General features: G+C 39.5%; 1 protein-coding gene and 1 non-coding gene across 4 annotated transcripts in view; both read right to left on the bottom strand.

The window, feature by feature from the left end:
* Efcab3 (EF-hand calcium binding domain 3) overlaps positions 1-23,346 on the bottom strand; it is a 115,575-nt gene that overhangs the window by 61,567 nt on the left and 30,662 nt on the right. For all 3 annotated transcript variants that reach the window (XM_070027700.1, XM_070027702.1, XM_070027701.1), the window contains exons 21-28: positions 22,788-22,892; positions 22,514-22,567; positions 20,949-21,053; positions 18,447-18,500; positions 7,803-7,907; positions 6,687-6,740; positions 3,095-3,199; positions 765-818 (exon numbers count right to left, since the gene is read on the bottom strand). In XM_070027700.1, coding sequence (XP_069883801.1) covers positions 765-818; positions 3,095-3,199; positions 6,687-6,740; positions 7,803-7,907; positions 18,447-18,500; positions 20,949-21,053; positions 22,514-22,567; positions 22,788-22,892 — 636 coding nt within the window. The remainder of the gene's footprint in view (positions 1-764; positions 819-3,094; positions 3,200-6,686; positions 6,741-7,802; positions 7,908-18,446; positions 18,501-20,948; positions 21,054-22,513; positions 22,568-22,787; positions 22,893-23,346) is intronic.
* On the bottom strand, positions 20,321-20,427 carry LOC138831231 (U6 spliceosomal RNA). The gene has a single exon (XR_011373177.1). It is a non-coding gene; the product is annotated as a U6 spliceosomal RNA (small nuclear RNA).

The following is a 23,346-nucleotide window of genomic DNA, read 5'->3' as shown; positions in this document are numbered from 1 at the left end:
AAACAAAACAAAACAAAAAAGGATGCTGCCTTGAAACAGTGTTTATATTTTGGCTCTTTAAACACCAATGAACATTCTATTACTCAAATATTGGAGAGTGCACATACTTTTACTCTATTTCTAATTTAAATTGTAAGTGAGCAAACTTAATGATTGCTCAAAGGAAGAATATTTTAAAAGGCAGTGGTTGTGGGGCACCAGTAATTCGTGCCTGTAATCCTAGCTACTCTGGAGGCTGAGATCTGAGGATTTGTTCAAAGCCAGGGGAGCAGGAAAGTCTGTGAGACTCTTCTCACCAATTAACCACCAAAGTGGTAGAGTGCCAGTCTCGAGCAAAAAGAGTTCAGGGACAGTGCCAGCCCAGTGTTCAAGCTCCACAACTGACAAAAAAAAAAAAAAAAGAAAAGAAAAAGAAAAAAAGCAGTTGTCTCTGGTTGCATGGCTCACATCTGTAATCCTAGCTACTCAGAAGGCTAAGATCTGAGGATTGAGGTTCGAAGCCAGTGAAGGCAGACAAATCTGAGAAACACCTCCAATTCATTAGCAAAAAGCCAGAAGTAGAGGTGTGCCTCAAGTGGCAGAACACTAGCCTTGAGTAAAAAAGCTAAGTGAGAATGTGCAGCCCTGAGTTCAAGCCCCAGTACCGCATGCACACGTGCGTGCTTGTGCATGTGTGCTCACACACACACACGCGCGTGTATACAGAGGCAATTCCCTATAAAATGAAGATCTTAATTTTATATCTTACATGGATTCTCATTCACCTGAAAAATATTTTGCTTCATCCATCAATATATCCAAGTCAACCCTTTTATCTTCTGTAAAAAAAAAATCAGAATTTTAATTCAAAGATGAAGACAGATTTTTTTTTAAAAATTCTTAAAATATGGTGTGTAGAATTGCAGCATTTTCCACACTTTGCTCTAGAATATTTACTACTATTTTTCTAATCCTCAGGATATGTAATACAGGAGAGATTTAAGCTTTAAATATATATATATATATATATATATATTATATATATATATATTCCATTAATACGACTTCCTTTTTTTCCTTCCCTAAGCTATTAACTGTTTAAAACCTTGAGAATGTTGAGAGTGAGTGTTTTGTTTGTTTGAAGGTCTTATAGGCCAGTCTGCTCCTTTTCAGATCTAGTTCTTCTGCACTGTGTCACCCTGGGGAACAGCAGCTCTCAGAGTGTGGCCATTTCTAGAGTCACCCACTACTTTTGCCTTTCTTGCTGGGTTGACATCTATATTGGTGGGGATTAAACTGCTGCCATCTCCATGCAAATCATGGCATTGGCAACCCAAGTATACCAGAGGCCATTGTGTACTTTTCTGTATGTGCTTAAGAAATAATGTCCTCCTTGAGTAAGTACTTTGCCCCCAAATTTGCCAAGTAGATAAAGCAATATTACCTAGATTCTGGTACTCAGTAAATACTTGTTGAATGAGTCAGGAAAGAAATGTACTAAAAAGTAGAGGACCTGGTTCTTGAATAATGAGGCACTGCCCCAGGAAGATAATCTTCCAAGTCTACAGAGTTCAGAAATTTGAAATTAGCCTTTCTCGCTGGTCAAGATTCTTGGTGATCCTAATCTTAGTGTTAGCTTCAAAGTTAAATGTGGTTAAATGAAGGCAGAAGAGATTCTCTTCTCCATCAGTCTGATTGCTTCAAGTCAACCTCAAATACTATCTCAGTTATACTGTTTAAAAGTACATATTCTTGGGCTGGGAAGTTGGCTCAGTGGTAGAGCACTTGCCTTGCATGCATGAGGCCCTAGGTTCGATTCCTCAGCACCACATAAGCAAAAAGAAAAAAGCCGGAAGTGGCGCTGTGGCTCAAGTGGTAGAGTGCTAGCCTTGAGCTGAAGAGCTGAGGGACAGTGCTCAGGCCCAGAGTTCAGGCCCCATGACTGGACCCCCCCCCAAAAAAAAAGTACACATTCTTTTTTGTTTGTTTGTTTCTTTTTTTTTGTTGTTGGTCTTGGGGCTTGAATGCCTGGGCCCTGTCCCTCAGCTCTTCAATTCTAGTGCTCTACCACAGTGCCACTTCAGGTTTTCTGGTGGTTTTTATTGGAGATTAGAGTCTCACGGATTTTCTGAACTGTGATCCTCAGATCTCAGCCTCCTGAGTAGCTAGGATTGCAGGCATGAGCCATGGTTACCTGCCAAATAGTCTGCATTCTTAAAGACATCTTTTTATTATCTCTTCCTACCTTTTCTTCCTGCTTAGTAGTCTTCCTGCATCCCTTTCTTCCATATCCTATTGTTTATTCTTTACCTCTCAAATTATTCTTTCATTCTATTCCTTTAGGATTTCTGTATTTAAAGGATACTCTGAGGCACAGTTTTGTCTGTCTGTCTGTCCATCTATCTGTATTTTTTTTTGAGACAGGTAGCCCAGGCTGGCCTCAAACTTTCAGTCCTCATGTTTCTGCCTCTCCAGCACTGGAATTACTGGTATGTACCACCATTTCAGGCATGGTGTATTGTTTTAACCTTGTTTTTATTCTTTTTGTTTTTTGCTTGTTTTTAAAGTTCTCGTGTTCAGAATAACTCTCACTATGCTTTCTCTTCCCCTGTGCCCCAAACTCTATATCAACAGCTTTTTTTCCCCCTTGTGTCCATCCTAGGGCTTGAACTTTCAGGGCCTGAGCTCTGTCTCTGAGGTTCATTTTGCTCAAGGCTAGTGCTTTACCACTTGAGCCTCAGCTCTACTTATAGCTTTTTTTGGTGGTTAGTTGGAGGTAAGAGTCTCAGACGTCCTACCAGAGCTGGGTTCGAACCATGATCCTCAGATCTCAGCCTCCAAAGTAGCTAGGATTATAGGCATGAGCCACCAGTGCCAACTCAACAGCTTTCATTAAGGTCCCTTATGCTGTCTTTGTACATAGTTGCAATATATTCAAAACTACTCACCCTCCATCTTTCTTTTTTCATCATCCCTTTCCCTCATCTTGGTTAAGAGTCCCATAGTATTAGATCCATGTTATAAATATATATGTGTATAAATATATGTATATAAATATACACACATGTATACATACCCATGAATATGAATGCTTTTTAGTATAGCTTCTACTCACCAGTAACTGGTAAATGAGCCACCAGGTCCTTCATTTCTTTTGTTTCAAGTCTGTAACCAGTGTTTCGTAGAACATTCTTTAGGTCATAGGTATTAACCTTCCCTCCTTTAAAATAAAATAAGAAAAAGTAAAGATCTTAAAAAATGAAAAACTCATAGCTAAGATATAGAACCAACCCAGATGCCCCTCAGTAGATAAATGGATCAAGAAAATGTGATATATAGACACACACACACACACACACACACACACACACACACACACACACACACACACACACACACACACACACACACACACACACACACACACACACACACACACACACACACACACACACACTGGAATTCTATGCCTCCATCAAAAAGAGTGGAAATGCAAAGACTTGGAAACAATTATATTAAGTGAAGTAAGTCAGGCCCAAAGAAACATAGGTTCCATGATTTCCCTTATTTGCAATAACTAGTATATATCTGGGACAAGCAGAAAAGGTCAAAAGCTATGTACATATGACCACATAAGATGAAGTTAAGTGAAATGAACTCCAAGATAGGGACACAAGTGGTTTTTTCTTTCTTGCTATTGTTTCTAACATATTTATAAGGTACAATGTAATTTTTTTTGTTGCTTTGTATGTACCTCCCCTATGGTATAACCCATTTTCACAGTATTTGATGCTGGTCTAATTTGGGGAGGGGAAGGGAAAAAACAAAATCTTTTTTTTTTTTTTTTGGGTCCGGTCATGGGGCCTGAACTCTGGGCCTGGGCGCTGTCCCTCAGCTCTTCAGCTCAAGGCTAGCGTTGTACCACTTGAGCCACAGTGCCACTTCTGGCTTTTTTCTTTTTGCTTACGTGGTGCTGAGGAGTTGAACTCAGGGCCTCAGGCATGCAAGGCAAGCGCTCTACCACTGAGTCACCTTCCCAGCCCAAAAAACAAAATCTTTAAATAGGAATACAGGTTGACCCAGTGTAACAATGAGATGTACAAGACACTATTGAAAAACGATTTTTACAATTGGGGGGGGGGTGTAGTTGTGGAGGTGGGAGGGAAGGGATAGTAGAAAACAAAGGAAGAGGCAACAATGCTTGATAACAAATGTACTTATGGGGCTGGGAAGGTGGCTCAGTGGTAGAGTGCTTGCCTTGCATGTATGATGAGGCCCTGGGTTCGATTCCTCAGCACTACATAAGAAAAAAGAAAAAAAAAGCCGGAAGTGGCGCTGTGGCTCAAGTGTTAAAGTGCTAGCCTTGAGCTGAAGAGCTGAGGGGCAGTGCCCCAGGCCCAGAGTTCAGGCCCCAGGACCGGATTCCCCCCCCCCCCCAAAAAAAGAAATGTACTCATTACCTTGCTCATGTAACTGTAACCCCTCTGTGCAGTATTTTCACAATAAAAAAACATTAAAAAAAATGAAAAACTTAGGGCTATGACTCCTTTTTTTTTTTTTTTGGGTCCGGTTGTGGGGCCTGAACTCTGGGCCTGGGCACTGTCCCTCAGCTCTTCAGCTCAAGGCTAGCGCTCTACCACTTGAGCCACAGCGCTACTTCCAGCTTTTTTCTTTTTGCTTATGTGGTGCTGAGGAATTGAACCCAGGGCCTCAGGCATGCAAGGCAAGCACTCTACCACTGAGCCACCTTCCTAGCCCCTTAGGCCATGACTCCTATCTAGAAATGAGAGCTTTTCTTGTGGGAGTCAGAAATATGCTTCACAATTAAACTTATGAGAGAAACATACTGGGGAGAAAAAATAAAGTCTGGCAATGATACCAACCAACTTAAAAGTTAGTATTTAAAAACTTGATACAGGGGCTGGGAATGTAGCTTAGTGGTGGAGTGCTTGCCTAGTATACATGAAGCCCTGGGTTCAATTTGTCCATACCACATAAATAAACAAAATTAAAAAATAAAACTTTATATAGAAACAAAATACCTACTAAATGTAATTATACATAAAGAGTAACTAGTTCATAAATAAGAAAATCATTGATGTAGTTTTTATCAAACAAATTTGAAAAATGAATTTACAAAGAGCCAATATCTATTCCAGATGAGTTAAATACTTAAATGTACAATTTAATTACTTAATTTTCTATGATTTCTACAAAGGCAGCCTGGACAGGAAAGTCCTGAGATTCTTTTTTTTTTTGTCATGAGATTCTTATCTCCAATTAACTTCCCCCAAAACTGGAAGTAGCACTGTGGCTCAAATGGTAGCACTTGGAGCACAAAAGCTCTGGGACAGTTTCTAGCCCCTGAATTCAAACCCCAGGACTGGCACACAACATAGTCCATATATCAAAAAACAATGTAACGGACAAGAGCAGATTGTAGTTGCTTAGAGCTAAGACGGCTGGAGTACCAGTACTAATGGTCAGAGTTTCTTTCTAAAGTAATAAAATGTTCTAAAACTGATTGTGGTGATAGTTGTACAACTCTGTTAATATACTAAAACCCTCAGAATTGTAATGCTAAATGGGTGAATTGTATAGTATAAGAATTACAGATCAGCAAAGCAGTTGTACAGCTTTAATATAACAAAATAAAAAGCAAATAGCCAGTTGGCAAATATTTACTACAGATATAATTATGCTTAGATTTAATATGTAAAGAGACCAAAATAATAAAATGTCCTGAACAAGACATTCAAAGCATGAAAGGAATAATGATATGAAAAAATTTTGAGCTTCATTGATAACAAAAAAGTCACAACAATAATTAGATTCAGGGGGCTGGGAAGGTGGCTCAGTGGTAGAATGCTTGCCTTGCAGCATGAGGCCCGGGGTTTGATTCCTCAATACCACATAAGCAGAAAAAAGCAGGAAGTGGTGTTATGGCTCAAGTGGTAGAGCACTAGCCTTGAGCTGAATAGCTCAGAGACAGCACCCAGGCCCAGAGTTCAGGCCCCATGACCAACCGAAAACAAATTGATTCATTTTTCATTCTACAAAATTAACAAAAAAATGTGAAAATGATATACGGTAGTTAGAACAGAATGGTAATCGGTACTCTCATAATGTGTGGAGAGGTAAATTAATATAATCATTTTCAAATGTAAAATAGAGGCTTTGGAATTTTAAGCCTTAAACATGTTAAAACTAAGTAATTCTTGCCAAAAGAATGTGTCTAAAGAAATAATTTTAAAATTAGACCAAAGCTTATCTATAAAAACTACAGAGAGCAAAACTCTAGAGACTACTGAATGTTTAATGAGAGAATGATTAAATTATAATGAGATGCTAAAATCAGATGAAACGATCATTAAAAATGATGTTTACAAGGAATTTTTAAATGGCATAGTGAAATTCTTCTACTAGAATTATTTGGTTAAATGTTGGATATACAAAATAGCAGTAAGTTTAATGAATACTTCAGACAAGAATGAATACACATAAGAAAAAGAACAAAGGTAACTATAATTTAAAAAAGGTAATATTACTTGAAATTATAGGTAATACTTATTTTCTTCTATATACTAACTTTAAATATTTCAGATTATCCTAAAATAGCTAGTACATAGGAGATCCTGGATGTTTGTTAGATGAAAAGCCTGAGAATATTCTCAAATTTTATTGTCTGTATCCCTTTTCTCACTCACCTCTGAAGGATTTCAAACTATCCACTAAGTCTTTTCGAAACACTTTTTTATTAGCTGTAAGATAAAACACAGTTAAAATGTTGAAGAGTCATAAAAATTAATGTTCATACTTAAAAGAAACATTTAGAAACATTACAATTCATTCTCAATTAAAAGGTATTTTGGAGACTCAGTGCAGACTATTGCTGGATAGAACACAAAGCTATTTTAATTTTTAGTAATGTTTTTATTGAGATTAAGTGATTACATAAATTCACACAAAGCTATTTTTAGTGGCATCTACTGTCTTGTTTTCTCCTCTCTAATCTGGCTTCATCTTTTCTTTTTTCATCTTTTCTGCTCCTTTTATTATTGTCCAGGTTATACCTTAAGCCTTAGTTTTCTACATGCTAAAAAAGAACTTGTTTGTTTTATGATAGGACTTTTGCTTGACAAGGTCCCTGTTTTCTAAACTAAAACTAAACAAACTTTACAATTTAGGTGGGGTAGGAGGCGGGGGAGTGTAGTTGTAGAGTTGGGAGGGAAGGGATGGTAGGGGGAAAAACAAAGGAGGAGGCAACAATGCTTGATAAGAAATGTACTCATTACCTTGCTCATGTAACTGTAACCCCTCTGTACAGTATTTTCACAGTAAAAAGCTTATTAAACAACAAACAAACAAACAAAGATTTTTAGAAATGCTAGCTAGAAGCTGGATGGTGCATGCCTGAAATTTCAGTACTAAGGAAGAGGAGGCAGGAGAACTGTGATAAGTTAGAGGTTAGCCTGGGCTACACAGTGATATCTTGTCTCAAGGGAGAAAAGAAACAAAAAGAAAAGAAGAGAAAATAAAGGAAGACAAAAAAAGAGAAGGAAAAGAAAAGAAAGGAAAAAAACAATGCTAGTTAGGACTAGGTCTTTTAAAATGAATTTTAAGTTGATATAAAACTGGTTCAAATACTAATAGAAAACCTTGGGAGCACCCTCCTCTGAATTTTCTTTAAGAGAGCTAGAACTCGGGGCAATGGACATGGTTCTTGCTCTTCCAATATTTAGGATAGGGCCATACCTGTATCTCATCTTGAAAAAAAAAGTTTATTGAATAAATAAATGTTCAGGAATCAGTGACATGCTTACCAGAAAACGGTAGAGTTTTAAGCAGCTTTTTATATTCCTTATTTGTGATCTCTATGCCCATATTTTCCACAACATGTTTCACATCTGCAGCATGAATCTTCTCTCCTTTAGAAAGAAGGAAATAGTCTTAGGTAAGAATATAAATCCATGTAATGTCTTTGTAATACTTTTCAAAGTGTTTAGCTCTTCAGAGTAAAGGAAGAAGTTAGTAGTTTGTTTTTTTAAACCCAGGCATGGTGGTGTATGCTTGTAATACCAGCACTTGGGGAACTGAGGCAGAGAGCATCATGAATTCGAGACATGCTTAACTACATAGTGAGTAACTACCTCAAAAACCAAAAAGATAAACCAAAAATTTCTCTTTCAATCTAAAGTAAAAATTGAGTCTCTTATAACTATAAAACAGCATTATATAATAAGTACAGCAAGGCTTGTGTAATTTCTCAGGAATTTTGATGCTATTTCATGGCTAATATAAATAATTCAGTTACTGTAATATTAACTCTATTTTTTTTCTTATTCTTCTCTGGCCATCTATTGTCTATCCCTTCCTCTTCTTTTTCTTGAATTATGACATGTTTTAAAAGTGATAAATAAAAACTGTAATTTGTTTTACTTTGGACAAATTTATTTATATTTATATTTTTGGTGCCAGTACTGGCGCTTGAACTCAGGTCTAGGCCCTGTCCCTTTAACTTTTTCTTTCTTTCTTTTTTTTTTTGTCAGTTGTGGGGCTTGAACTCTGGGCCTGGGCATGGTCCCTCAGCTCTTCAAGTCAAGGCGAGCGCTCTACCACTTGAGCTACAGCGCCACTTCCGCCCTTTAGCTTTTTCATTCAAGGCTGGCACCCTACCACTTCAGCCACAATGCCACTAGTAGCTTTTTGGTGATTAAGAAGAGATAAGGGAGAGGGGGGACCAAGATGGCGACGGGGCAGTAGGGAAACGCCACAGCTCTCTCCAACCAAAAAGAGAGTTCGAGTTCCAACGCTTAATCTCCCCAAGAGACTGACAACAACAAAAAGACAAACACTCAGAGAAAAACCAGAGGCGGAAAATAACAAAAAAAGAAAGTGAGGAAAAGAAGAATTTCAGAACAGAGAAAAGCGAAGACCCCTCCCCCAACCTTTACTGGCCGGGCGGCAGTGTGCCAAGCTGCCGGCCAGCCGGCCCGGCGGGCGCTGGCGGAGCCCCAGAGACACAGGGGGGCCGCTTGCAGATCACCAGGTACCTGTTTGCAGAACAGCTGATCGCCAGGAACAGAGAAACCGACCAGCCTGGAGTCTCCACGAGGATCCCACTCCCAGCCCTCACTCTCCACCGGAGCAGAGAGGCTCCATCCCGCCAAAGCCGCTCGGCACCAGCAGCTCTACAAAGGGACCTGTCGGCAGACCACCCGCCCCATCGCCATCGCAACGACCCCGCGGGGTCGCCCAGGCCCCAGAGGCACCGCGAAGACGCTGCCTGAGCATGAACACTTTTGGCCCGACAGCTTCGACAGAGGCAGAGACAGAAAAGAATCACACAGAGCCACCACCGCCCAACCCAGCCCGCAACCACCCCAACTGAACTCGGATTGCAACAACAACTGAAGACCTACACCACACAGAAACAACCAGCTCCAGGGTGAGTACCCCACAGGGGAAGTGTATCCCTCAAGGGAGACCAGAGCTGGAGGGAATCCCCAGACCCTGACCTAGACTCCCTACCCCAACACCCGGACCACAGGACCCACTAAAACTGGGAACTGTTTGAGGGCTCCACCAGCCCGTGGAGCACACTCAGCTGGCCAGGCTAGAGCAAGAGCACCCCTGGAAGGGAGCTTAAGTGCCCAAGCCAGGAACAGCGCCCCTGGGTCAAGACTACCAACAGTAGAAGAAATTTGAACTGTGTCCCCCAGGCTGTATAACCTAGGTGGTATACACATCAGCACAGGCCTAACGAGTGCGCTCCAGGCTGCATAACCTAGGTGGTACACACATCAGCACAGGCCTAACAAGCGCGCTCCAGGCTGGGGCCGGAACCAGGCCCGGGGATCCGGCGCCTGAACAACACAACCAACTCCTCCCAATTGAAGTAAAAAGCTGAGCATACGCCTCAACAGAGGGGAGAAAACCAGGAAACAACACTCCCCGGGAAGCACGCCTGTGACAACAAAAGACCTGGAGGCCCAGGACAAGAGAAGCCCAAACCCCACCAAAACTCCACCCATATACCCTAGACTGGGAATTGGGCAACACAGGCTGCCAGCACCTGATAGTAAGCAGGAGCTCAGACTGTTAAGGCGGCTCAGCAATAGAGTGATAGTCTTGGATGTATGAGGCCCTGGATCTGATTCCTCAGCATCACAAAAGCAAAAAGGGTCAGAAGTGGTGCTGTGGCTCAAATGGTAGGGTGCCAGCCTTGAGCTGAAAAGCTGAGGGACAGCACCCAAACCTAGAGTTCAAGCCCACAACCAGCCCAAAACAAACAAACAAAAACACATCAGGAGCCCATAGCAGACTCCATTATTTGGGAGAGTGCATCCAGAGCATCTGTTCTTCACAAGAGCACCCATAGGAGCAAACACAAGCAGTCTAGGCTGCTCAACCCTTCCAAAGGTGGGAACTGCCAGCAATCTACAGCAGAGAGCTGAGAATCCTAAGTAAGTCAGAATAGCAGCTGGAAATAGGCTCCCAACAGAACCCAGATCAGGCACAGACTCTCTCTACCAATACAGAATCAGTAACCAAGCTAAGACAGACACACCAAAACAAAATTGAAGAGCAGTCTCCTGAACCTCCATGCGAAAATCACAGAGAAAAATCACAAGGTTTACCACCACCCAGGACAGCAGGCTCACCTCAAAAGCCAGCAGCCACGCAGGGGAGAGCCCCAGTGGGAGCAAAGCAGGAATGGAAGACAAAAGCTACATCCAAGGGTTGCTGGAGGCAATGACTCAAGAAATAAAGCGAGAAATTGATCAGAAATTGAAAGAGCACAAGGATGAACTATCCAAAGAGATACAGGGTATCAAACAAGAGATGCATGCAAAAATAGAAGCTGCACAAACCTCAGTAAGAAGTGAGATAAACGCCAAATTAGAGGTAATGCATACCTCATTGAGAGGTGAGATCAGTACTCTGAGAACCAACATTGAATCCATAAAGGGATCCATTTCCTCCATGCAAACCACAATAGAAGCCACTGTCAACAGAGTGAATGAAATGGAAGGTAGAGTGTCAGATACAGAAGACAGAATACACCAACTGGACCAAAAAGTGACAGATATGGAAAAATCACTCAAATTAAACCAAAGGGATATTCAAGAGCAAGCAGATAATGCTAAAAAATTTAACCTTCGCATAATTGGAGTGGACGAAGGTGAGGAATTCCAGAGCAAGGGAATGCAACACCTATTTAACAATATAATCAATGAAAATTTTCCCCACCTCAAAAACGACCATCTTAACTACATCACAAAAGCTTATCGAACACCCAACAAGCAAGACCCCAGGAGAAACACTTCTAGACACATTATAGTAAAAATGATAGATCTGAATAATAAGGAAACAATCCTGCATGCAGCAAAAATGAAGAAGGAGCTATACTACAACGGGAAAAAAATAAGAATTACTGCAGATCTCTCCACACAAACAATGAATGCAAGAAAAGCCTGGGAAAGCACCATACGAGCCCTGAGAGCCAATAACTGCCAACCCAGACTGATCTACCCGGCAAAGCTAGCATTCACATTCGATGGAGAACTGAAAACTTAATAGCAAAGAAAAACTAAATGAATACATAAACATTAAGCCAGCATTACAAAGAATTCTAAGAGGGGGGACACAACCTGAAGAAAGCAACCAGGAACTGAGGCCTGCCCCAAACAGGCGTTACTCAAAGTCTAACTGAGCAAGCACAGGAGGAAAGGAAAGAAGAAAAACTTAGGAAAACGGAATGGCAGGGACAACAATGCATCTCTCTATACTTTCTCTTAATATAAATGGGCTGAATTCGCCAATTAAAAGAAAACGAACTGAGGACTGGATCAGAAAACAAGACCCATCCATCTGTTGCCTTCAGGAGACCCACCTCTCAGCCAAACATACAAACAAACTCAGAGTGAAGGGGTGGAAAAGGATCTACCAATCAAACGCCCCCAGTAAGAAAGCAGGTGTAGCTATCCTGATATCTGACAAAATAAACTTTTCATTAAAATCAGTACAGAAAGACAAGGACGGACACTACATATTAATAAAGGGAACAATCCAAGAGGAGGATATAACCATCATCAACTTATATGCCCCACATATTGGTGCACCCAGATATGTCAAACAAATGCTCTCAAACTTACAGAATAAAATAGATCCCAATACGATAATACTAGGAGACTTTAACACACCACTCTCACCAAAGGACAGGTCTACCAACCAGAGGATTGGCAAAGAAGCTACCGAATTAAGAGAGGCCATACTTCAAGCGGAATTAACTGACATCTACCGAGTATTTCACCCTAAAACAACACAGTACACATTCTTCTCAGCAGCTCACGGAACTTTCTCCAAAATAGACCATATCATAGTTCTTGCAAGGAACTTAAGCAAATACAAAGGGATCGACATAATCCCCTGTATCCTATCTGACCACAGTGGAATCAAGCTAGCTCTCAATAACAAAGCATACCGCAGAAATTTCTCTAATACATGGAAATTGAACAGCACACTCCTTAACAATGCCTGGATAACAGAAGAGATCAGAGAAGAAATAAAGCATTTCCTACAACTCAATGAAAATGAAAACACCTCACAAAGAAACTTGTGGGACACAGCAAAAGCAGTCCTGAGGGGCAAATTTATTGCCCTCAGTGCCCACATCGAGAATGGAGACAGACCAAGTAAATAATCTCATGTTGCAATTAAAACAGCTAGAAAAACAAGAAAAAATGGGACCTAAAGCTACTAGACGAAGCCAGATAACCAAATTAAAAGCAGAGATTAACCAATTAGAAAATCAGAAAACCATAACCAAAATAAACCAAACAAAAAGCTGGTTCTTTGAAAAAATAAACAAAATTGATGGCCCATTGGCTAGATTAATTAAAAAAAGAAGAGAGGAAACCCATATTAATAGGATTAGGGATGCCACGGGAAACATCACAACACGTACCCAAGATATCCAAACAATTCTAACAGACTACTTTCAAAAGCTATACTCTCTAAAGGAAGAAAATCAGGCAGAAATGGATGCATTTTTAGAGAAATACAAGTTGCCCAAACTGAGCAAAGAAGAAGTTAACCAATTAAATAAGCCAATATCCTATAAGGAGATACAGGAAGCTATCAAAAGTCTTCCAACAAAAAAAAGCCCAGGACCAGATGGATTCACAGCAGAATTCTATAAGACCTTTAAACAAGAACTAATACCCATACTCCTCAAGCTCTTCAGAGAAACAGAGGAGGGAGCTATCCCAAACTCATTCTACGAAGCCAATATCACACTCATTCCCAAACCAGGCAAAGACCCAACCAAAAAGGAGAATTACAGGCCAATCTCCTTGATGAACACAGATGCAAAGATCCTTAACAAGATTCTAGCTAACAGAATCCAGAAACACATAAAAAAAATAATTCACTATGACCAGGTAGGCTTCATCCCAGAGACACAGGGATGGTTTAACATACGTAAGTCAATAAATGTAATCCAACATATCAACAGAGCCAAGGTCAAGGATCACATGATTATCGCCACAGATGCAGAAAAGGCCTTTGACAAAATTCAACATTCATTCATGCTAAAAGCTCTGGAGAAAATAGGAATAGAAGGAACATTTCTAAAAACAATAAAAGCCATTTATGACAGACCAATAGCCAATATTATACTTAATGGGGAAAAGCTACAACCAATTCTCCTAAAATCAGGAACAAGGCAAGGATGCCCACTGTCTCCACTCCTCTTCAATATAGTCCTAGAACCCTTAGCCAGGGCAATAAGGCAAGAAAAAGACATTAAAGGGATCCGCATAGGGAAAGAAGAAGTTAAGCTATCCCTTTTTGCAGACGACATGATACTATACCTCCACGATCCCAAAAACTCCATCCCCAAACTCTTAGAAATCATAAATCACTTCGGCAAAATAGCAGGATACAAAATAAACCCACAAAAATCAGTTGCCTTCCTATACATTGATAATGTACAGGCAGAGAGGGAAATAAAGGGAGCAACCCCATTCACAATAACCTCCCGAAAAATAAAATATTTAGGAATTAACCTAACCAAAGATGTAAAAGAACTATTTAATGAGAACTATAAAAAGTTAAAGAAAGAAATTGCAGAAGACACTAGGAAATGGAAAGACCTCCCATGCTCTTGGATAGGCCGACTTAATATAGTAAAGATGGTAATACTTCCAAAACTAATGTACAAATTCAACGCAATTCCTATTAAAATCCCAATGACGTACATCACTGAAATACAGAAAACAGTCCAAAAATTCATATGGAACAACAAAAGACCTAGAATAGCCAAAACAATTCTAGGGGATAAAAACAATATGGGAGGGCTATCCATGCCGAATTTCAAACTCTACTACAGAGCTATAATAACAAAGACAGCATGGTACTGGCACAAAAACAGACCCGAAGACCAATGGAACAGAATAGAAGATCCAGAAATAAATCCACAGGCCTACAGCCAGCTGATATTCGACAAAGGAGCCAAAGACATACAATGGAAGAAACACAGCCTCTTCAACCGCTGGTGCTGGGAAAACTGGGCAGCCACATGCAGAAAACTAAAAGTGGACCCCAGCCTATCACCATGCACCAACATCAACTCAAAATGGATTAAAGACCTTAACATTAAACCTGAATCTCTGAAACTACTGCAGGACAGAGTAGGAGAGACACTTGAACTAATAGGCACAGGAAGGAACTTACTGAACAGAGTCCCAGGGTCACAACAAATTGGAGAGAGACTGGACAAATGGGACTACCTTAAAATAAAAAGCTTCTGCACAGATAAAGCTATCGCAACCAAGCTAGAAAGACAACCAACTAATTGGGAAAAAATATTTACCAGCAATATATCAGACAAGGGGTTAACATCCTGTATATACAGGGAACTCAAGAAACTAATCCCTCCCAAACCAAACAAACCAATTACTAAATGGGCAAGGGAACTAAAGAGGGACTTCTCAAATGAAGAAATAAAAATGGCAAAGAAACACATGAGGAAATGTTCATCATCCCTGGTGGTGAAGGAAATGCAAATAAAGACAACCCTGAGATACCACCTTACCCCAGTCAGAATGTCCCACATCCACAAATCAGCCAACGACAAATGCTGGAGGGGATGTGGAGAACGAGGAACGCTATTACACTGCTGGTGGGAATGTACACTCATACAACCACTTTGGAAAGCAGTCTGGAGGGTCCTTAGAAATCTAAAGATTGACCTCCCTTACGACCCAGTCATACCACTTCTAGGCATCTACCCTGAACAACAGGAACCAATATACAAGAACACGTGCACCTCCATGTTTATTGCAGCACTGTTCACAATAGCTAGGATATGGAAACAACCTAGATGCCCCACCACAGATGAATGGATCCAAAAATTGTGGTATCTATACACAATGGAATATTATGCAGCCATTAGAAATGACAAAATAATGGCATTTGCAGGGAAATGGATGGAGCTAGAAGGAATCATGTTGAGCGAGGTAAGCCAAGAACGAAGAGACAAACAGTATATGGTCTCCCTGATAAGTGGATGATAAATCCAAAATGTGAGGTGATATGACAAAACTAACAGGACTTAAGAAACAAAGAACTCCCACTCATCTGGTTGAACCACTACCAAATATCCCCATGCTGCTGATCACATATATGGTATATAACATGTGAGCACCGTTATATATTACAGACTGTGATAGACAATTTGCTCCAGGAAAGTTAGAATGAACTTGTGACTTTAAATGAGCATCATTATTCCACAACACTGTGAATTTCCGGAAATTAAGTAATCACTTAATCACAATTAAAAAAAAAAAAGAACCTTGGGGAAGGGAGGGAGGGAGGGGATGGTAGGGGGAAAACAATGGAGGGGGTAACAATGTTCAAGAGGACGTGTACTCATTACCTCACTCATGTAACTGTAACCCTCTATATAGTATCTTTACAATAAAAAAATTAAAAAAAAAAAAAAGTAGAGATAAGACTCATGGATTTTCCTGCCTGGGCTGGCTTTGAACCACAATCCTCAGATATCATCATCCTGAGTAGCTAGGATTACAGGCATGAGCCACCAGAGTGAGGTCAACATTGCAAGTTTTGGGAGAGTAGTAATGTCTCTTTCTTTTTTGAGGGGGGGGGGTTCGGTAGTGGGGCCAGAACTCTGGGCCTGGGCGCTGTCCCTCAGCTCTTCAGCTCAAGGCTAGAGCTCTACCACTTGAGCCACAGTGCCACCTCTGGCTTTTTTCTTTTTTGCTTATGTGGTACTGAATCGAACCCAGGGCCTCAGGCATGCAAGGCAAGCACTCTACCACTGAGCCACCTTCCCAACCCCAGTAATGTCTCTTTCAATGTTCAGTGCTATTTGCCCCCATGGTAATCCTGCCAATAGAGGGCACCCACATAGAGTACTTCAACCCTCATTCTGACACCACTATCAAATTTGAGTTTTTTGTTTTTTTTTTTTTTTTGGGTCCGGTTGTGGGGCCTGAACTCTGGGCCTGGGCACTGTCCCTCAGCTCTTCAGCTCAAGGCTAGCGCTCTACCACTTGAGCCACAGTACCACTTCCAGCTTTTTGCTTATGTGGTGCCGAGGAATCGAATCCAGGGCCTCATGCATGCAAGGTAAGCACTCTACCACTCAGCCACCTTCCCAGCCCCAAATTCAAGTTCTAAGATAATGACAACTGGCAAGTTTAGATTCAGCTAAATAATGGTTCACGAATGTGTGTGAAATAATGACATTTTTAGAGAAGAATTGGCCTTTGTTGGAAAAAAAATAAGAAGGAGGTCTGTCAATGAAAACTGATAGTTGAACTCCCCAAAAGAAGCAGAAAGTTAGAAGCAGTGGTGTGCTAAGAAAGAGACAAAGGATTTAGAACTTGCAGAAGATTGGAGTCTAACTGTTCCAGTTTAGCTTTTCATTATGCTTATATGGCAGAAAACCCATTCTGGGTTAAATTGAAGTCTCTCTAACTGTACACCTGTGTTTGCTGAAATTGGACTGAAGGGAGCAATGCTGACTGCTTCCACAGCTTCCAGGGGATATTTTCTGTGGCTGAGAAGTCACAGGATACTTTGCTAGTCCATTTACTTCCCTGTTCCTCTCAGTGACTACTTCATATCTCTCCTGTGTCTTCTTCCAGTCCACCGCTGCTTCTGGCTCTTTAAACAAGGAAGGCTTTTCACAGGCACTGTCACTACCTCGCTTGTCTCCTCCCTGTCCCCATTCTATTTCTTTGCCCCCTGTGCATCAAACTCTTCAGATACTGCTTTAAATCTGGTCCTCAGATTCTTTTGCGTTCACTCTAGTCAGGCTACTTTCTTTTTTTTCTTTCTTTTTTTGGGGACGGGGGGTGGTTGTGGCTTGATCTTCTGGGCCTGGGTGCTGTCCCTCAGCTCTTCAGCTCAAGGCTAGTGCTCTACCACTTGAGCCACAGCGACACTTCCGGCTTTTTTTTCCTTTTTGCTTATGTGGTGCTGAGGAATCGAACCCAGAGCCTCATGCATGCAAGGCAAGCACTCTACCACTGAGCCACCTTCCTAGCCCCTAGTCAGGCTACTTTCTTACCATCTCTTTTCCAAATAAACTATATGATGAATCCTTGACCTGAGATTCCTTTTCTGGGGACACCCAACTAAGGGAACATCCTTCCGTATTCTCTTGGGTTTCCAATTTGATCACTAGCTGCGCTTTTTGCTCCAATCACCGCTCTTCTCATCACCTATGACTTTGTGTATGTGGGGGGTAGGGGTCTTGGGCTTGAACTCAGGGCCTATTTACTATCTCTGAGCTTGTTTTACTCTAGCACTCTGTTAATTGAACCACAGCTCCACTTCCAGCTTTTTTTGGTGGTTAACTGGAGATCAGAGTCTCCTAGACCATGCCAGGGCTGGCTTCAAACCATGATTTTCAAATCTCAGTCTCAATGTAGCCAGGACTACAGATGTGAGCCACTGATGCCTGGTGTCTCTCACTTTTTCCTAGTCACTCATTTTTAACTACACTGACCTTCTTTTGTTGGTGTTTGAATAGTCCCAGCACATCCTTGCCTTTGAGTCTTTCTCTTTGTCCTCTTTGCCTTCAGCATTGTTTGTCTAGAAATCCTATATGGACAAAATCTTCACTTCCTTTAAGAGTTGGCTCACGTTTCATCTTCTCAAGAAGGTTTGATTATCTACCTAAAATATTCTACAATGGCTGTATAATATATTTATGATTTATTGCTTGTTTTATCTACCAGAATGTGAGCTACGTAAAGCAGTGATCTGTTCTGTTTATGAATGTATCCTAAGTATCTAGAACAATGCTTGCCAGTCAGTAAATACTGGATAAGTAGTTGTTAAATGAATGAATGGAAGAAATACTATCGTGTAAAAAATATATTTCAATATAAACCTTAGGTGGCATAATACTCATTGTAACATCTCACCTGTAATCTTTTTAAGTTCATCCATCAACATATTGAAACCAGTCTTCTTCTTATCTTTAAGAAAGACAGAAATAGAAACTGAAAATTCAATCATTTGAAAACATTTCCTGAGAATTTTATTTTTTTCATGCCATACCCTCATTAATAGGTAACTGTGCTCGACTATAATGTCCCTAATAAATGCAACATAAGAACAAAGTTTTAACTTCTCCCCATTCCTTCAGGAAAACCTATAACCTGTTAAGTTAGTCTTTTCAGAGGTTGGAAATGTTTTAGAGAATTAAAAAATTTTGCTGAAGAAGTACGTTTCTTCTATTTTGTTGATGCCATTCACCTTTTGGTTTATAGTCACATGTATGTCATGTGATCTGCTCAAAGATCAGTGCAATAGTGTGCATGTCTGGCCACTCTTGGGTTGCCAACACGATAATCATCAATGTTGATGTATTGGTTAAAGTTCACTTACAATGAAAGAACTTATTTTTCAGTGACCATTCTCAGTGGAATAACATTTTCATACAAAATATGGACTTAAAAGTTTCTTCAAGCCGGGTGCCAGTGGCTCATGCCTGTAATCCTAGCTACTCAGAAGGCTGAGATCTGAGGATCATGGTTCAAAGCTAGCCCAGGCAGGAAAGTCCATGGGACTCTTATTGCCAATAAACCACCAGAAAACTGGAAGTGACGCTGTGGCTTAAGTGGTAGAGCACTTGCTTTGAGCTGCAGAGCTCAGGGACAGCACCGAGACCCTGAATTCAAGCCTCATGACCGACCAAAATAATTTTTTTTTCTTCACTCAGTATTTCTCAAAGCCTACAGTGAAGGTCTTACATTTTCTTTTCTCCTTTTCATGTACTTTTTTTGTCTTGTTTTCATATTATTACTGGTCTCATGTCCAAAGGGGGTTTTATTATTAATTTTGTAATGCTCATTATATCTGTTTACTTACTTATTTATACTAGTCTATGTTATTAGTAAAAGGGGGTTACTATTATATTCATCATCATCATCATCATTATCATTTAAGCTTAAAATGATACTGCAAAGCACAGTGGTGGTTTTGTTTTTTTGTTTTTGTTTTTGCTGATCATGGGGCTTGAACTCTGGGCCTGGGCACTGTCCCTCAGCAATTCAGCTCAAGGCTAACGCTCTACCACTTGAGCCACAGTGCCACTTTCGGTTTTTCTGAGTGTTTTGTATGAGATAAGAGTCTCACAGACTTTTGTACCCGGGCTGGCTTTGAACCACAATCCTCAGATCTCAGCCTCCTGAGTAGCTAGGATTACAGGTGTGAGCCACCAGCGCCTGGCCAGTGTTTGGTTTTTTAAGCTTGGCTTATCTAACTCAACAGACTGATCTCCAGTTCTAACCGTTCTACCTTAAATAATTCCATTCTTATTTATGGATAAATTATACTCCACTGTATATCTACACTATATTTTATTTATCCATTTGTCATTTTTTTGGCACCTAAGCTGATTTCACAGTTTGACTACTATGAATAGTGCTGCAATAAACATGAGTACGCAAGTATCTCTCTGTTGGGTTGACTTTACTTCTTTGGATATATGCCCAAAAGTTATGACAGGGTCATAAGGTAGTTCTATTTTTAGTTTTCTTTTTCTCAGTCATGGGGCTTGAACTCAGGCCCTAGGTACTGTCCCTGAGCACTTCTGATCAAGGCTAGCACTGTACCACTTTGAGCCACAGCTCTACTTTTGGTTTTCTGATGGTTAATTGGAGATAAGAGTCTCATGGACTTTCCTGCCTGGGCTGGTTTGAACTGTGATCCTCAGCTCCCAGCCTTCTGAGTAGCTAGCTAGGATTATAGGTATGAGCCACTAGTGCCTGCATTAGGTTTTTTTGTTTGTTGGTTTTATATGGAATGCTTCACGAATTTGCGTGTCATCCTTGCACAGGGGCCATGCTAATCCTCTCTATATTGTTCCAATTTTATAATATATGTTGCCAAATCGGACATATGTTTGTTTGTTTTAAATGAACCTCCTTCCTGATTTCCACAGTGGCTGCACTAATGTACATTACCACTGTGTATGGTTTTTTTTTTTTTTCTTTTAACCAGAATCCTAACCAGCATTTTTTTTTTTTGGTTGTTTTAAGATGACTAGGGTGAAATGTCATTTCAGTGTCATTTTGATTTGATTTCTTTTATTATTAAGGATGTTGAACATTTCTTCATGTATTTATTAGGCATTTCTATTACTTCTGAGAATCGTCTGTCCAATTCACTTGCCCATTTACTGGATTACTTATTCTTTTGGTGTTTAGTTTTTTTTAAAGCTGTTTATATATTCTGAACATTAATCCTTTATCAAATGAATACCTAGCCAAGAGTTTCTTCTGTAGTTTATCTACTGATTCTGGTAATAGATGTATTAGAACCTTCTTAATTTAAGGCATTCCCATTTGTCCATTGTTGTTCTTATTTCCTGTCATATCTAGAGTTTTACTAGGGATTACATATATTTTCAAAACTCTCACTGTCAAGAGGTAGATGGCTCTTCAGTGCCTTGATTTCTTTCTCCTTGAGGTTAATTCCCATATTTTTAACAAAATTTTCCACTTTATATAAAGACACCTTTATCCCTGAGGAAAGAAAGGAATGGATGTTAGCAATGTCTGTAATGATATACATTATTATTTCTAAGCACAAATACTATATAGAGAATGAAAAACAAAGAAGAATTTAGCTATTAAAGTAAACATGGTTTGGAATATAAACATGGTTTGGGGTGTAACTTTTAAACTTTAGGAATTTGGAATTCCTAAATTACTCTTCATAAGAAGTTTGGGGTTTCTGGTAAGTCATGGCAAAGACTGAGATAAACCTTTTATAAACGTCCATACATAATAGAATTTAAAGACTGCTAAATTAATGGAAACATTTGAAATCGAATTTATTTTTTAAATTGATACATAAAACATAATATTGTACATATTAATGGGGTAGTATAATATTTTGATGCATGTATACATTTTGTAATTTTGTTGTTGTTCTTGTGAGACTGGGAATCAAACTCAGTATCTAGTGTTTTGCTCATTGGCTATCACTCTTCCAACTGACCCATGCCTCTTAACTCTCATTTTGTAATATTTAAGTCAGGTTAAACATATCTCTTCAAACATTTGCCATCTCTATGGTTTGAACTTTCAAAATAGTTTTTTTCTAGACTTTCTGAAACATACAACTTGATGTTAGTGGTGTGACTCAATTGGTAAAATACTTGCCTGGCAAGCATAAGGCCCTAAGTTCAAAACCCAGTATAGCCACAAAGTCAAAATGCAAACAACAGCTTTTTGGCATGTACAATTTATGACTATATTTATACTTACGTAATGTACAATAGCACATCAGATCTACTTGTTCCTATCTAATTGTGACTTAGTACAAATTGACCAACCTTTCCTCATTCTTCCTTCTCTCTCTTTCCTTTGCCTCTGAAACCAGCATTCTACTTTCAACTCTACGAGATCAACTATTTTAGATTCACACATAAGACAGATCCTGTGGTATTTATCTTTTGGCACCTTTATTTCAGTTGACATAATGCTTTTCAACTTCATTTCTGTTGTTTTAAATGATAGAATTTCATTCTTTTTTATGGCTAAATAGTATTCTATTCTGTATACATACTATATTATTTTTCCATTCATAAGCTGATCACATTTAGATTGTTTCCATTTTTCATTGTTGTAAATAGTTAAAAACGTTTCTAGTTACTAAGTCTAGAAATTCAACATCAGTATGATTTGAAATGTGTCTAGTATTCTGAATGCTAAAAAGTGACAATTCTAATGTACAACCTTATCTTGGAATCACTGATTTTTGGGTCTACTGTAATTAAATTGTGGGTCTATTTTAATTAACCAGTACATTGCTGAGTGTAGTGTGCCCTAAAATCATGTAAGAATAAAAATTAAATTAGGCAGTGGGGACAGCAAGATTAACAATATGAAAACTCTGAAGTAGAGTTTGTGAAAATGACAGCACAGCTTAAGGACCTGTTTTACCTGCAGAGAAAAGAAACAGTAAGCTTTTCATTCACCTTTGAGACTTTCCAGTTCCTTCATCAGTCTGTTCTTATAGACCCTTCCTTTGGCTGTAAGAGAAAGTTCAAGTCTCAGGCAATAATGCAGATATTTAAAGTAGCATAAGCACATAATTCAAAAAGCAGACTTTTACATATTTTACTCTAGATACTAATAGTTTTATTTTCTGCTCTGAACCATTTTGGTGATGGGGCATAAAATGTCTTAAACCCAGAGTTTCCTATGTTGAATCTCTCTTGAAGGTTACCATAGTTATTTTTAAATGCTCACCATCAGTTGGCAGATTATTTAGCAGTTGTATGATTTTGTCTTCTTTGAGTGTTATCCCTATGTTTTCCAGAAAATCTTCCATGTTATCAGTGTCAATTTTCTCACCTTGAAAAAGCAAGAAATAGGAATTGCTTAAAATTTGAAGAATGATGATGTGAAAAATGACTGTAGCATCATTTGTGGATTAAATGTTAATGAAGTAAACTTGACAGAAATGCAAACTATCACAAAGATAAGCTTTTTGATTAAAACACACCCCAAGATCATAGTTTCATTCTCTATTGTTTTCTTTGTGTGGACAATTAGGACTTGCTTCATAACTGCTGTTCCTAACTCTGCTCTTGCATACATACATCCTCTACATAGCCATGTAGCTGCTATACTATTCATCCTAGTTTGTAAATCTATCACAACAGTCTCCTGCTTACAATCTTAGAATGACTCTGCACTCTACACAGTATAAAACTCATATTTCTTCATTTGGTATTCAAGGCCCTCCATGATTTGTTCCCTGGATTAGTTCCCTGTTGTTATAACAAATTACCATATACTTATTTGG

This window comes from Dipodomys merriami, unplaced genomic scaffold (assembly GCF_024711535.1).
Source record: "Dipodomys merriami isolate MVZ:Mamm:240054 unplaced genomic scaffold, mDipMer1.0.p SCAF_19, whole genome shotgun sequence".
Taxonomy (NCBI): Eukaryota; Metazoa; Chordata; class Mammalia; order Rodentia; family Heteromyidae; genus Dipodomys; species Dipodomys merriami.
The sequence above is the reverse complement of the archived record's forward strand: the minus strand, read 5'-3'. Positions and strand labels throughout refer to the sequence as shown.